This window comes from Oratosquilla oratoria, chromosome 5, assembly GCF_046742065.1.
Source record: "Oratosquilla oratoria isolate Oo_2021 chromosome 5, ASM4674206v1, whole genome shotgun sequence".
Lineage (NCBI taxonomy): Eukaryota > Metazoa > Arthropoda > Malacostraca > Stomatopoda > Squillidae > Oratosquilla > Oratosquilla oratoria.
Genome location: NC_134781.1, coordinates 23346566 through 23363722, shown reverse-complemented (window position 1 = coordinate 23363722; position 17157 = coordinate 23346566). Strand labels below are relative to the sequence as shown.

At 39.4% G+C, this 17157-nt stretch overlaps 1 protein-coding gene across 3 annotated transcripts in view; it reads left to right on the top strand.

Moving 5' to 3' along the window:
• LOC143025407 (uncharacterized) overlaps positions 1 to 17157 on the top strand; it is an 86610-nt gene that overhangs the window by 22815 nt on the left and 46638 nt on the right. For all 3 annotated transcript variants that reach the window (XM_076185040.1, XM_076185041.1, XM_076185039.1), the window contains exon 4: positions 667 to 791. In XM_076185040.1, the coding sequence (XP_076041155.1) occupies positions 667 to 791 (125 nt within the window). The remainder of the gene's footprint in view (positions 1 to 666; positions 792 to 17157) is intronic.

The window sequence follows — 17157 nt, the reverse complement described above, 5'->3', positions numbered from 1 at the left end:
TTTGGAAATTTAGTCCTTTTGCCACTCTTTGAAGTAAGTTGAAAAGAAAAACATATATTTAGGAACCTTTCCCCTTTATAAGAAGAGGTAGCTGAGTTGAAGTTTATACCCACATCAAAAACAAAGTGAAACCTATTCACCCACCTCTCCCGTCTCGCATCTCAGGGAAGAGTTGCCCTGTCTCGTGCCATATTGCTTAGGTCAGAAACAATGGAGTAAGGCACAGCTCTTCCCCAGCAGGGACCATTGAAGCTGGTTCACCCTCGCTACTTTTCCATGCAATGACCTCCCCACTCATCCATTATCCCTTCATCCATTCACAACCTTTTGTTCATTCTTATCTTTTGCATTTGTTTCATCACAGCTCAGCAGATGTACCATGTACGTCCAAAGCTCCATTCACCCCCATCCATCCATCCATCTCATTTTCCTGTAGCTAGTCTTAGATCAAGTGTTTTCAATGAAAACAGTTTAGTGTGTACTTAATATATTTCCTTTACTAGTATGGTCGATAGATTTTGTTTTCAGTAAGAGATCCCCTCCACTCTTTAATGAAATTGACTGATATTGAATACGAAAGATATATGAAACATGGTGATATATTGAAAAGATTAAAACAGTTGTGTTAAGATAAGCAATTAAAAGTATTTCACTTGTCTCCTGCAGACGAAATCATCCCTGCTGGTACCAAGTCTCGGCGAGCGAAGAGACCTCGAGAGGATAGACCTCCACCAGCACCCCCAAAGAGGAAACCGGCCAAGAAAAAAGCAAATCCCTCCAGTGAATTTGAGGTGAGCTGATGTAGTTTTGTGTAGATTGCTTACTTGATTCTTGAGATCGGATGTTCAGTTTTCAGTTGTGTGTGGGGCTTTTCATAACACTGACGGAAGGTTGTCGGATGAGCCTTTTGTTAACTGCAGCGTTGGGGATCTCAAACTTTGGTAACCGTGTACCCCTTGAGGTCTTCTGTGGTCTAATGTAGTAGTGTACTTGTTTATATGTAATACAGCTACAGATAAAAGATTTCAACCACAACCTTAACATATTAAACTCCAGCTAACTCCCCACAAGACAATTCTCTAATAAGCAACTTCCCCAGATGTCTTCAATGTGCTCACCCTCACTCCATCCAAAAACAAATGGTAAACCATTCATGACCTCCCATCTGACAGTTTTCAATTAAGGTCACCATAGAACTTAAAGAAAAATTTAAACTCGCCCACAGGTAGATAAACAAAGCAAATTTACCATAACACACAGTTCCCATTCATAAAATTGCAAAAAGTCTTGCAATCATCATACTAAAAGCCTGTAAGAAACACTACAAGAGGTTGTAGCATTGCACCATCTTTTCCAAGAAGCCCATGGCCCCCAGAAACTGGCTCTGACCATCAGTTCATCCCATACTCACTCAGTAAAGAGGGGTGAACATTAGACATTTTAGTATAAGGTTCTGTGTCTTGTGTGATGGATGGATGTGGGGCAGTTGGGGTCTTGCCAGGCCAGATCTGTGTGGGTGATTGATTGATTGATAATTACGTTTAATGTTGTGAAACTCACACGTGTCAGGAGGGTAGGAAGATGCCCCTTACAGAGGACTTTGTGACATGGAAAATAATAAACCATGCCTTTAATTCAATTAGCCAGTGGCAGGGTTTGAACCACCATCACCTCAACCTCTGTCACAAGTAGCAACACCCTAACCCACTTGGCCAATGAGCTCCTTCCTTAGCACTGTATTAACCACATCAGTATGAGTCAAATTTTTACACACAGCATTGGCTGCCAAATGTACTATTCATCACACTACTCTTATAAAATATAAAATCACTGCTGTATTACTTGTTCTCTTTTACTCAGAGTAATAATAAACACAGAAAATATTATCAAACCAGTTCACAGAATCTGGGGGTAACTCGTGTACAACTGTAAAAATATATATATAATCAAGATGCCGGTGCAGGCATCCTTGTGTACCTACTCGCACCTTATGATGCCTATATAGGCATCATCATACCGAAGTGGTTAATATAAAATGGTGACCCAAATGTATTCCTGCCAGTAGAATTCATACTTGAATCATTGGATTGATTTCTTTGTTGGGTTGATTTTTAGGGAAGTTTGGTGAAGTATAGAATTTGGTAGTTTGTTTTAGAGGGCTTGTTTTCTGTGAAACGAGGAGGTGAGGAGGAGAGCTGGGGATGGAAAAGGATATAGCAGATAAGGCTGATGAAAAAGTACTGGGAGGGTATGGAGAATTGGAAAGAAAGATTGAAGAAAAATTAGTAAAAGGTGTAGAAGGCAGAGATGGATGGACACAATTACTCCCTTATACAATCTTTTGTGTTCATGGATACCTATTTCTTATAACATTTCATTCTTCTTGTGTATTTACCTGCCCCCATATTGTGCAGTGTTATTGTTTGTGTGGTGTTGTTTTGAAGTGTTGACAGTATTCAAAAAAACAGTGTTAGCACAGTGCGTAGTGTCATTTTGAAGTGATGGTAGAGTTCATGATGATATCAAGTGTGTTTGCTGTTATGAAATTGTGACTTGAATAAGATTTGTACTCTAATGAGTCCAATTTTGCTGTAGTAAGAAGTGTCATTTTATAGATAATTATTATATACTGTATATATTATATATATATATATATATATATATATACATATATATATATATACATATATATACCAAAGGCTTTTTCCCCTTACATGGGGGGTAGCCAAGAAGAAAAAGGCATAGAAACCACTCCCACCCATTCCATTTCCTATATATTCCACTCCCCTCCACCCTCCTCCCTCCCTCTTATCTTGGCACCTCCTGGATGACGGGTCATCCCTGCATCCTGTCCACTGCCCTGGGTCAGAAGCAGTGTCGCAAGACACAGCACATCCACAGCAAGGCCGCTTCATAAATTCAGCGACCCCCCTCTCCGTCCCCCCATGCAGAAAAGGAGAAGACGGGGAGAAATCCCTTCGGGCTGTGTCAATTTTTTTTCTCATACATACTTCCTCACCCCCCATCCCCCACCCACTCCCCCTCATGAATCACAGCATCATCTATACACAACCCCTCTCCATTCACCCCTATCTTCTGTCCTCTCCTGTCCTTCCTCCACAGACATTCCTCTCTTTTGTAATGCCCCTTTCACCCCCATCCATCCATCTCATCCTAGGACGCCCCCTCATATTCACTCCTTCCACCTCTGCCCTCCACACTTCTTTTACTAATCTTTCTTCACTCATTCTTTCCATGTGTCCAAACCATCCTAATACTCTTTCATCAACCCTATCTCCCAGTTCCCTTTCCACCCCTGTTCTCCTCACCTCCTCATTTCTCACTCTATCCAGCCTAGTAACCCCTATCATACTTCTCAGACATTTCATCTCGAACACATTCAAACTCTTTCTTTCTTCCTCATGTTCCATGTTTCTGTCCTGTACAATGCTGTTGGTACAGTCACTCCTTCATATAACCTCCTCTTAGCATCCATTCCCAGATGTCTATTTCTCATTACACTTTTCAATCCACCAAGGCATTTACTCGCTTCTCTCAGTCTGCATTCTACCTCCACCCCCACTCCTCCCTTTCCTGCCACATTCACACCCAAGTATCTAAAACTATCCACTTCCTCCAGTCTTTCACCCTTAATGCTCACTTCCAGCCTGCTGTCACTCTCTCCCCTTATACATCTCATCACCTTACTTTTGCCCACATTTATCTTCAGCTTCCTTCTTTCACACACCTTCTCAAACTCTGTCACTAACTTCCTCAATCCTTCCTCTGATCCTGCTACAAGCGCAGTGTCATCAGCAAACAACAACTGGCTCATCAGCAAACAAAAACTGGTTCACCTCCCACTTTTCTCCATTTTCTTTGATCATCTCCAACCCCTGACCCACTACCCTTGCATTCACCTCTCGCGCCACCCCATCCATGTAAAGATTGAACAGCCAGGGCGACATAACGCATCCCTGACAAAGTCCCACCTTTACCTCAAACCATTCACTCTCTCCATTTCTTATCCTGACACTCCACTACTCTCATAAAAACTCTTGACGGCTCTTAACAGCTTTCCTCCTATCCCATATATCTGTAGTACCTCCCATAGTACCTTCCTGCCTACCCTGTCATAAGCCTTTTCCAGATCCATAAAAGCCCAAAAAACATCCTTACCTTTTCCTATAGCTTTCTCGCACATCTGTCTTACCACAAAAATCTGATCTACACAACCCCTACCGATTAAGTGAAGCAGCCTTGCTGTTGATGTGCTATGTCTTGCTGCATTGCTTTTGACCCAGGGGAGTAGGGAGGATACAGGGATGACCCATCATCCTTGAGGAGGTAAGATGAGAGCAAAGAAAGGGTGGTGGATGGGAGTGAAATGAGTGGGTACTTGCCTTCTGCCTTGGCTATCCCATATATATATATATATATATATATATTCCTTTGAAAAAGCATACCTGCAAAACTAGTCAGGAATAAACTCAAGACTAAGACTCCTGTGTTTCCTACTCCGCTGACGTCAACCTGTCAGAATGTCTCAACATATATATATATATATATACATGTGTATGTATATAAACACACACGATTGTCGGATTGATGGCAAAGATTGGAACTCCGGGAAAAAACGCAATTTTCGTGGATTTCAATGATGAGGGAGTACCTGTGTTGTATTAGTAGGGAAGGGGAAAGCTCGTGGTGTAGTGGGCAGGTGAAGAAATAGGAGAAGGGGAAGGATTTTCCACCTCATAAGGGAGGTAGCCAAGTCAAAAGGATAGTAACAACACCCACCCATCCCACTTCTATCCACCACCCTTTCTTCTCTCTCATCTTAGCTCCACATGGATGAGGGGGTCATCCCTGTATCTTGCCCTCTGCCCTCGGTCAGAAGCAATGCTGCAAGGCTGAGCACGTTCACAATCTCTTCACTTAATCAGCAAACCCCCTTTTCCATCCCCTCATGCAGAAAGAGAGAAAAAGGGGTGAAATCCGTGTGGGCTGCATCAAAATATACATAACCACTCCCCACTCCCTACCCCCAACCCCCACCCCTCCCTTTCTTGTATCACAGTATTATCAATACACAGCCATTCTCCACTCACCCGTATCTACTGCCTTCTCCTCTCCTTACTCAACAGACATTCCCCTCTTGCTGAACACCCCATTCACCCCATCCATCCATCTCATCCTCAGTTGTCCTCTAATGTTCACTCTCTTCACTGCTTTCGCACCTCATTTACTAATCTTTCTTCACTCATTCTTTTCATGTATCTAAACCCTCCCAATACTCTTTCATCAGTCCTACCTGCCATCCTCTTTTCCACCCCATCTCGCCTCCTCACTTCCTCATTTCTCACTCTATCCAACTTTGTAACTCGTACCATGCTTCTCAGTAATTCATCTCAAACACATTTAAACTTTTCCTCTCTGCTTCTCTTAAATTCTTCTTTTAAATTAATTAAATTCTTCTCTTCCTTGTGCAGTGCCATTGGTATAATCATACCTTCATTTAATCTCCTCTTTGCATCCATTCCGAAATGCCTATTTCCCATGACACTTTTTAACCTCTTCACTCCGGGGCACATCGCACGTCTGGCAGCATTAGCTGCCCGACGTGCGATGTTGCGTCATAATAATTGCATTATAAAAGATAAAGTCAGTGCTCAATCGTTCGTTCTCTTTCACCCGTGTATTTTGATAACCATAGAAAATATGATGAAGCCAGTTTAGAGAGAATGGAAGTTACGTAGGTACGACTACAATAAATATAATCAAGATGCTGACGTCGGCATCATCGCGTACCCACTTGCTCCTCATGACGCCTACGTAGGCGTCACCATATGAAGTGGTTAAGGCTTTCAACTTGTTGCCATCCTCTCCCCTTGTACATCTCATCACTGTACTTTTACCCACATTTGTCCTCAATTTTCTCTTATTACATACAGTACAGTACCTTCCCAAATGCCATCACTAATTCCCTTAACCCCTCCTCTGACCCTGCTACAAGTGTAGTGTTGTCAGCAAACAACAACTGGCTCACCTCCCTTTTTTCTCTCCATATTCTTTAACAATGTATAGTTCTCTGCCCATTTCCTTCGCTTTCATGTCCCACACCACCCTGTCCATGTACACATTGAAGAGCCATGGCAACATGACTCAGACCTGACAAAGTTTCACCTTTACCTCAAACCACTCACTCTCCATTTTCCATTCTAACACAGGCTTCACTACTCTCATAAAACTCTTGACTGCTCTTAACCTCTTCAGTACGGGCCTTAAATCTCGCGGGCAGCAGCCGATGCCAGCCATGTGACGTGTCGTAATAATACTCACATCATAAAATATAGTCACCGCTTATATTGATCGTTCTCTCTTTCACCCGTGAATTTTGATAACCATAGAAAATGTGATTACAGACAGTTTAGGGAGAATGTCATAATGGAGGGGCAACTACAATAAATATAATCAAGACGCGGATATGGCAGCCTCGCGTATCCACTTGCTCCTCATGACGCCTACGTATGCGGCACCGTATGGAAGGGGTTAACAGCTTTCCCCCAATCCCATATATCTGCAAAACCTCCCATAGTGCCTTCCTTTCCACCCTGTCATAAGTCTTTTCCAAACACATAAAGGCCCCCAAAAAATCCTAACCTTTGCCAAAGCTTTCTCACATATCTGCCTTATCTCAAATATCTGGTTCATGCAATCCCTACCTTTCTTAAACCAACTCTGTTCCCAATTACCCCCTCTGTTCATCTAATCCTTTCAATCAAAACCCTCCCATAAGCCTTCCCAACTACCCTCAACAAACTAATCCCTCTGAAACTATACACTCAGAATTTTACAGGCACTCCTTCAGTCCTCAGGCACTCTATTCTCCTTTAGATGCACATTAAACAACCTCACCAGTCAGTCCACTATTACTGTACCACCCTTCTTCTTGATTATATTTATTGTAGTCGTACCTACGTAACCTCCATTCTCTCTAAACTGGCTTCATCATATTTTCTATGGTTATCAAAATTCACGGGTGAAAGAGAACGAACGATTGAGCACTGACTTTATTTTTCATAATGCGATTATTATGACGCAACATCACACGTCGGGCAGCTAATGCTGCCAGACGTGCGATGTGCCCCGGAGTGAAGAGGTTAACTTTATAATAACAAAGCAGCCACTGCCCCAGTACCACAGAAATATGTGCAATACATTCATTATGGGGTTTTTAGAGGTAGGGAATCCATTAGAGACATAATTTTCATGATTGAAGGCTAAGGGAACAAGTTAGGGTGAAGGTGAAGGTCAAAATTCACAAAAAATTACTAACATTTTTCTTTAACATGCGAAGAAAATGAGTGATGAGTGAGGAGAATGGAGGAGAAATAAGGAAGGATGAGGTGAAGGCAGTTGTTAAGATGATGAAAGCAGGTAAGGCACCTGGTCTGGATGGATGCCATGCAGAATGTCTGAAAAAGGGAGGTACAGTGATGGTGGACTGTCTGGTGAGGTTATTTAATGTTTGCTGGAGAGAGGGTAGAGGGCCGGAGGACTGGAGGAGTGCCTGTATAGTTCCTCTTTACAAGGGAAAAGGGGACAAGTGTGAATGTAGTAGTTACAGAGGGATTAGCTTGTTAAGTGTAGTTGGGAAGGCTTATGGGAGGATCTTGATTGAGAGGATTAGGAGAGGAACAGAAGGAGTAATTGGTGAGGAACAGTGTGGATTTAGGATGGGTAGAGGTTGTGTAGATCAGATCTTTGTGGTAAGACATATGTGAGAAAGCTATAGGAAAGGAGAAGGATGTTTTTTAGCTTTTATGGATCTGGAAAAGGCGTATGATAGGGTAGACAGAAAGGCACTGTGGGAGGTTATGCAGATATACGGGATAGGAGGAAAGATTTTGGGAGCTGTCAAGAGTTTTTATGAGAGTAGTAGAGCTTGTGTCAGGATTAGAAATGGAGAGAGTGAGTGGTTCGAGGTAAAGGTGGGACTTCGTCAAAGATGCGTTATGTCGCCCTGGCTGTTCAACTTATACATGGATGGGGTGGTGCGAGAGGTAAATGCAAGGGCAGTGGGTCAGGGATTGGAGATGGTTAAAGATAATGGAGAAAAGTGGGAGGTGAGCCAGCTGTTGTTTGCAGACGACACTGCGCTTGTAGCAGGATCGGAGGAGGGATTGAGGAAGCTGGTGGCAGAGTTTGGGAGAGTATGTGATAGAAGAAAGCTAAAGATAAATGTGGGTAAAAGTAAGGTGATGAGATGTACAAGGGGTGAAAGTGGCAGTAGACTGGAAGTGAGCATTAAGGGAGAGTGACTGGAGGAAGTGGATAGTTTTAGATACTTGGGTGCAAATGTGGCAGGAAAAGGTGGAGTGAAGGTGGAGGTAGAATGTAGATTGAGAGAAGCGAGTAAATATCTTGGTGGATTGAAGAGTGTAATGAGGAATAGACATTTGGGAATGGATGCTAAGAGGAGACTGTATGAAGGAGTGATTGTGCCAACAGCATTGTATGGGGCAGAAACATGGAACATAAGAGAAGAAGAGAGAAGGAGTTTGAATGTGTTTGAGATGAGGTGTCTGAGAAGTATGATGGGGTAGGCTAGATAGAGTGAGAAATGAGGAGGTGAGGAGGAGAACAGGGGTGGAAAGGGAGTTGGGAGATAGGGTTGATGAAAGACTATTAGGATGGTTTGGACACATGGAAAGAATGAGTGAAGAAAGACTAGTAAAAGAGGTATGGAAGGCAGATGTGGAGGGAGTGAACATGAGGAGACATCCTAGGATGAGGTGGATAGATGGGGTGAAGGGGGCTTTGGTGAAGAGGGGAATGTCTGTTGAGGAAGGACGAGAGAGGACAGAAGACAGGGGTGAATGGAGAATGGTTGTATATGGATGATGTTGTGATTGCATGAGGTGGAATGGGCGGGGGGATGGGGGGTGAGGTAGTATGTGTGAGAAAAATTTGACGCAGCCTGAAGGGATTTCTCCCCGTCCTCTCCTTTTATGCAATGGGGGGATGGAGAGGGGGGGGGGTTTGCCAATTTAATGAAGCGGCCTTGCTGTGGATGTGCTGTGTCTTGCGACACTGCTTCTGACCCAGGGCAGTGGACAGGATGCAGGGATGATCCGTCATCCAGGAGGTGCTAAGATAAGAGGGAGGGTGGAGGGGTGTGGAGTGTATTCAGGGATGGAATGGGTGGGAATGATTTTATGCCTTTTCCTTTTTGGCTACCTCCCTTGTAAGGGGGAAAAAGCCTTGGTATATGTATGTATGTATGTGAGGAAAACAAAAACCACAACCTCAAACATGAAATCAAGGAGTTGGGAAACCTATATCATTCATGAGGATATAAGAAAACAAGCATTTGATTAATATAAAGGCTAAAAAGTGAAAAATGTAAAACAACACTTGTTACTTTAGAAGGCAGTATCATTATGAGTATGATTAGCATTGTTCAGGCAGTGATGGGGTTTTTACAGTGGTCCCCTCCCTTGCATTTGCAGTACTTGCAGCAATAGATCCCAGCTACTCGGCAAGACGTGCTGGAATGAATATTCTGAACCCACCATTTAGTGATTCAGGAAAGGATGAATTTGAAAGCAAGCCTAGTTGTTTACAAAGATACGGTGAAGGGAGTAGTGTATTCAGTGTGATCAGAATGTAACTGTCTGTGTATCTCCATTTTATTTGATTTGATTTTTTCTTATTTATTATTGGTTTATGTATAAAAATGGGAAGAAACAAAAAGAAAATCTGAAAGACAAAGAACCAGCCAAAAGATGCTTGGAAGAAAGCAGAATAGAGACTCCACTTGGTGTCATTTGAAAGAAGACGTGTCTTTCTCAAACATCAAGGGAGTACCAAAGGTTTGAAAGAGGTATTTTTTCGGGGTTTAATGGTGAAGGAAATTTTATGCATAGAGGGATAGAAATGGATTGAGAGCCCAGGTATAGAAATATAATGAGAAATAGAGATATTAATGATGGATGAATTAATAGAGTTCAAAAGTGAGTATAAAATAATGCACAAAGAAGTAGCTCTGCTAATGAAAGCCAATGAGGAGAATAATAGGGAGATAGATGACCTTAAAAAAGGAATGAGATAAATTAAAGAGAAAATGAAAGGTTGAAAAGTGAAGATATAAATAGGAATGAGGCATTTATTAAAAAAGGAGATAAAATATCAAATGCAGGCAGTGACTGAAAAGGTGGAAGAAAAAATCAAAGAAAATGACTTGCAGGAAATAAACAGTGGAAAGTTGAACAGGAATGTCAAAAAGTATCCTTTAAAGAAATAGTGGAGCAACAGGTCAAGGAGAATGCCAAGGAAACGGTGATCCAAGTGATTAAAGAGAAAGGCAACTTAGGGACACAGTGGATAAAAAAAGATGTATTGTAATCTATGGCATTAAAGAGAAGCATGATGTTCCTAGATATCAGAGGGAAAAGGAGGAGAAAGAGATTGCTAAGGAAATTCTGAAAGAATTACAAGCGGAAGAACAGGGTTTAGATAGGGAAATTGAGGAGACTTATAGAATGGGTAGATACTCTAAAGAAAAACAATACAGGCCACTGAAAGTAAAGCTTAGATCACAAACAATTGCAGAGGAAGTACTATCCAGAACAACGAAATTAGCAAATAGTGAACAATACAAAAATATATGGACAAAAAAAGAAATGAGTGAAGAAAAAGATGCATTGTAATCTATAGCATTAAAGAGAAGCATGATGTTCCTAGATATCAGAGGGAAAAGGAGGAGAAAGAGTTTGCTAAGGAAATTCTGAAAGAATTACAAGCAGAAGAACAGGGTTTAGATAGGGAAATAGAGGAGACATATAGAATGGGTAGATACTCTAAAGAAAAACAATACAGGCCACTGAAAGTAAAGCTTAGATCACAAACAATTGCAGAGGAAGTACTATCCAGAACAATGAAATTAGCAAATAGTGAACAATAAAAAGATATATGGATAAGAAAAGAAATGAGTGAAGAAGAAAAAGAACTTAGAAACGAAGTGAATGAAAAAAAAAACGAAAAAAGAACAAACTTTTTTTTTTTTTTTTTTTTTTTTTTTTTTTGTTAGAGAGAGAGAGAGAGAGAGAGAGAGAGAGTGGTGGACCTGAGGCTGAGAAAATGGTATATAAGGAAAAAGGAAACAAAGCAGGCAGAAAATTAAAAATAGCTTATACCAATATAGATGGAATAATTTCAGGAATGAATGAGTTAAATGATTATCTGGCCTTAGAAAAACCAGACATAATGGGAATATTGGAAATTAAATTAAAGTGTACTCTACCACCCAACACTGGGACAAGGTTTATACAATTGTTGTATGAAGAATAGAAAGGATAAACAGGGTGGTGGAGTGCTAATTTTGACTAATAAAGATTTAAATGTAACAAAAATAACAGAAGAAAATAATGAGGAATTAATTATGATACAGGTTCAAAGCAAATATATGAAGGGTAGAGAATTTGTATTGGTGTATGTGCCCCCCAAAACACAGTCCTGGACAGAAAGTGATCAGTCCAAAGATATTAGAAGATACAAAATATGAATTAACTAATATACTGAAGGACAGAGGAAATATAGTAATAATGGGTGACTTTAATTCAAAAGAAATATGTTGGGAGGAAATGACAGTGAAAGGTGGAGAGGAACTGGGGCAACATCCTGCTCGACATGACCATTGAATACACAATGACTCAGTGGATAAGGGAAAATACCAGATACAGAGGTAGTGAAGAATCATCAAAGCTGGATTTAATACTTACAACAGGGCCTGAAATTGTTGACAAAATTTATTACAAAACTCCAATAGGAAAGAGTGACCATGTACTAATAGAATTTGAGTTGAAAGAGCAAATGGATCAAAATAGAAATGAAAAACATAGAATAGGAAGACTGTACAACAAAACAAATTTTGAGAAACTCAAAAAATTCTTTCACAACGTGAACTGGGAAAAATGCCTAAATGAAGAAACAGGGATAGAAGAGAAATGGAATATACTAAAAGAAATTTATAATGAGGGAGTGAATAGATATGTACCACAACAAAAAAAGCAAAGAACATACATAAAAAGCTGGTACAACAAAAATGTAGTGAGGCTAAGGATAAAAGAGACAAAGCTGGGAAGAAAAGGAGAAAAGAAAAGAAAACAAGCAAATGGCAAATATACATCAAACTGAGAAATGATTATGTAAAAATACACTGAGATGAAAAGAGAAACTATGAAAAAAATAATAGAAAAATGCAAAAATAAATTCTCAAATTGGGAAGAAATGAAATGTGGAGTTCCATAGGGATCAGTACTGGCCCTGATCATGTTTGCCATATACATAAATGACATCGATGAAGGAGTAGTGTCATATGAATTTCTTTGCAGACGACGCAAAAATACTAAAGAAAGTAAGAACAGAGGAGGATTGCAACTCATTACAACAAGACTTGGACAAGATCTGGAAATGGACTCAAAAGTGGGAAGTGAAATTCAATATCAAGAAATGTAGTAAAATGGAATTTGGAAAAAGTAAACACAGAATATTGAGAGATTATAAAATTGATGAAGAAGAGGTTCAAAAAAGCAAACTCGGAAAAAGACCTTGGAGTGATGACGAGCAAAGACATGACACCAGACAAACATATTAATAAAGTAGTGGGAAAAACCTACAATTTATTGAGGTCAATAAAAGTGGCATTTGTCTATTTGGATGATGAAATTATAAAAAAAAAATTAGCTACACTAATAAGACCAAAACTTGAGTACGCAGCAACACTATGGACACCCAGTACCAAAAAATATATAAAAATAATTAGAATACAAAGAGCAACAACAAAACTGCCACCAACTCTTTCCAAAATGACATATGAACAAAGACTGTCCAAATTAGAATTACCAACTCTGGAACAAAGAAGGGAAAGAGGAGACCTACTATCTATAGAATTATGAAAGGAATGAAAATCTTAGATAAGAATGATTTATTGAAATGGGACAATGGAAAAACAAGATGCAAATAGAAACTCAAAAAAGATAATTATAGAAGAGATCTGAAAAAGAATAGCTTTCCACACAGTGTGTGGAACAAATTAGACAAAAAAAGTGAGTGCAAACACTATTCAAGATTTTAAGGAAAAACTTGATGCTGAAAGATACGAAGATGGGTCACTATGAGCATAGCTCCCTTCCTGTATAATACAACTAGGTAAATACTTGCCACACAGAAGGAACTGGTAGACCTGGTTTTGAGATCACAATACTAGGGTTTTATAAATTGTTTCTTTTTACAAATCAGGGTAGCATTTCTAAATGGGGATTGAACCAGAGCTGTTGTTGGTAATAGCTTTGAAAGACATGTTTCCTTGCATTAATTGAAGTGCAAGGGGTTCTCTCAAAGTCCATCTTGAGGGCACTACAGTCAAATACAATAAGAAGCAAGTCATCAAAAGTCTGCAAATCAGTTGATGGTTTGAGACATTTGACCAAAAAAAATTCTGGTGCAAGTATAGTTGATATCTTGCTGGTTGTATCACACCCAATCAGTGCATGGAGGGCTGGTAGACACTTTGTGAGCTTATCTCTCAGTGTTGTGCAGTCATAGAGTGATAATAGTGAATTTTTCATCTGTTAATGAATCCTTGATTTTGAGTTTTTTCAGTATTTCATAAATTTTAGCATTATATTTATTGAAATAGCTTTTACAACAGTGGTTGTGATAATGAATATCTGGTGCAAAATCAGCATAAATTTCCTGCATTGCTGGTCTTTCAACGTAAACATAGTCCTTGAACAACATGGCTGCATTGAGTAGTTTTTGGACCGTTGGTTTTTCAAAGATTCCGAACAGTATGTGTATTTTCTTCTGTTTAACTGTCTTGTGATCTGCATCACAAAAGATTTAGACATTTTTAGTTACACTGAACTTAATCTCTTGCTGCATCATTCAGATGTATCATTAATAAACCCTTGCTGAGATGATTTTGATTGTACCAATGGTTGAATTATGCTGTCAGTCTTAGTCATATCCCTTTGAAAATGTCTGTAAGTACCAGATACAATTCCTGAACTGTTGTCTATCTAATCCCTGAAAATGTAGGTATACACACCAAAATCACTTTTCTAGGTCATATAGAACATGAGCTATGACATATGCAAAATAATGTTAAAATTAATGGGCATCTTGACTTTTTTTGGCATATTAAACTATTCAAAACTTCTAAATTTCAACTGCAGTTGATTATTCATAAGGTATTTGCAAAGAATTCATGCCAAAAGTTGACATTTGACATAAATTATGTAAGGATAATGACGTTTCTTCACAATGCCCATGAAAGAACAATTTCGGTCAATTTGATGAATTTTAACCTTGACGTTCACCTTAATTTGTTCAATTTTCTTTGAATCAAGAAAATAATGTCAGTAATGGATTCCCCACCCTCAAAAAATCCTAAAATGAGGTATTGCACATACATTTGTGGCAATTGGTTCAAAAAATGGTATTTTCAAAATGGTTACTGGTGGCCATCTTGAATTGATAGATTTCAGGCTTTTTGCCCCAGATATTGAATTTGTTACACACTCCAAGTTATTCCTTTTGGGTCAAATTAGCCTAAAGCAGTTGAGTTATCTCCTAAATTAAGTGCATACAAATCTGACCCAGATCCTAGATTATTGCTCTGCCTTTACCTCCCGCATCACCCCATCCATGTAAACATTGAATAGCCATGGCAACACTCACATCCTTGGTGAAGTCCCACCTTTACCTCAAACCACTCACTCTATTTCCAGTTCTAACACAGGCTCTACTATTGTAAAACTCTTGATTATATATATATATGTGTGTGTGTGTATATATATATATATATATATATATATATATATATATATATATATATATATATATAAGATGGAAGAGACATAAGATGAGGTACAAGGAGCCTTGAAAATTATGAGAGCTGGTAAAACACCCAGGTTGAATGGGTGCTATGTGGAGTGTCTGAAGAAGGGAGGTACATTAATATTGGACTGGCTAGTGAGGTTGATTAATGTGTGTCTATAGGAGAGAGTGACTAAGGACAGGAGGAGTGCCTGTATAATTACACTTTACAAAGGGAAATAGGAGAAATGTGATTGTAGTAGTTTTAGAGGGATCAGTTTGTTGAGTTTAGTTGAAAGGCATATGAGAGGATTAGGAGGGAAGCAGACAGAGTAATTGGTGAAAAGCCATGTGGGTAGGAAATGTAGAAGATGTGTGGATAATTTTTTTAGCAAAAGGTAAGGATGCTTTTTGTGCATTCATGGATTTGGAGAAGGCTCATGATAGGGTAGACATGAAGGCACTGTGGAAGGTATCATAGATATATTGGATTAGGGGAAAACTGTTACAGCCAGTCAAGAGTTTTTGTGAGAGTAATAGCCTGTGTTAGGATTGAAAATGGAGATAGAGAGTGGTTTGAGGTAAAGGTGGGGCTGCGTCAGGGCTATGTTATGTTGCATTCGCTGTTCAATGTGTACATGGATGGGATGGTGCAGGAGGTAAATGCAAGGGTAATATGCAGAGGATTGGAAATTAGTAAGAGATAGTAGAAAAAAATGGGAAGTGAGCCAGTTATTGTTTGCTAAAGACACAGTGCTTGTGGCTGGATCAGAGGAGGGATTAAGGCAGTTAGCGATGGAGTTTGGGAAGATATGCAATATAAGAGAGTTGAAGGTGAATGTGGGTAAAAGTAAAGGTGATGAGATGCACAAAGGTGGCAGTGAGTCAAAAGTAAGTCCTAAAGGAGAGAAGCTGGAGGAAGTGGATAGTTTTAAGTATTTGGGATCACTTGTGGCAGGAAATGGAGGAGTTGGGATGGAGGTAAACTGCAGATTGATAGAAGTGAGTAAATGCCTTTGGGGGATTGAAAAATGTCATAGGAAAAAGGCATCTGGCAATGGATGCAAAGACAAGATCATATGAAGGGGTGATTGTGCCGATGACACTGTATGGGGTGGATACTTGTAATTTAAAAGAGGCAAAAAGGCAAAGTTTAAATGTGGTTGAGATGAAAAGACTGAGAAGTGTGTGGTAGGGGTTATAAGGTTGGATAAAGTGAGAAAGGAGGGGAGGAGGAAAGTGGAGGTGGAAAGGGAGTTGGCATATAGGGTTGATGAAAGATTATCGGGATGTGGACACATGGAGAAAATTAGAGGAATGATTAGCAAAAGTCCTCTGTAAGAAGGCATCACCCTAGTGGAGGAGGAATTCATTACGTTAAACTGAATTAATCTCTCTAATATTAAAAATGACTGAAAAGCAGAAGCCACCACATTATTGGCCAGTAAGCCTGATGATCATAGGAAAATTGATGTAAACTATTTTAGGAGATGCCAAAGAATGTCACATAGAAATTAACTATATAGTAGATAACAGCAAGCATGACTTTAAATGTAAAAGCTCATGTGCAACTATCATGGGATTTTACATTAGGAGTCCTGAATTTTGCAATGGTCTTGACTTATGCTGTTTCATGGTTATGATACTGACAATGCTTCTCCCTACATACATTCCCATTTGCTGATTTTTATTTACTTATTTATTTTATATGTGTATGTATGCATATATATATATATATATATATATATATATATATGACCCGTCCGTGTATAAAATATCCGGTTACGTTTGAGTTGTTAGCTTTGTGACCAAGACCCTGCGGGTCGAAACGTTAAGGCGTAAAATTCTCCCATTTCTCCTCATCAACTTCTTTCACCTTCAATTTTATATATATATATATATATATATATATATATACATTGATATATTTTAATGATAATACAAAAAACTAGTTGGTGAGTGTGGTAGAGGATTCAAGATGTCATATGACAATAGGCCGAGCATTGTGGGCTATTTTGGATTACTATGTACTGAATAATTGTCTTGTCTTGCTGCAATGCTTCTGATTCGGGCATTGGGCTGGAGACAGGGATGATCCTTCATCCACGAGGAGCTAAGATAAGAGAAGAAACAAGGGTGGTGAATGAGAGTGGAATGAATGGAAGTGGGTGTGTGCATTAACTTTGCTACCTCCCTTATAAGAAGGAAGAAGCCTTTGGTATATAGATTTATCATATGTTCTCTCTCTTTTTTTTTTTTTTTTTTTTTTGG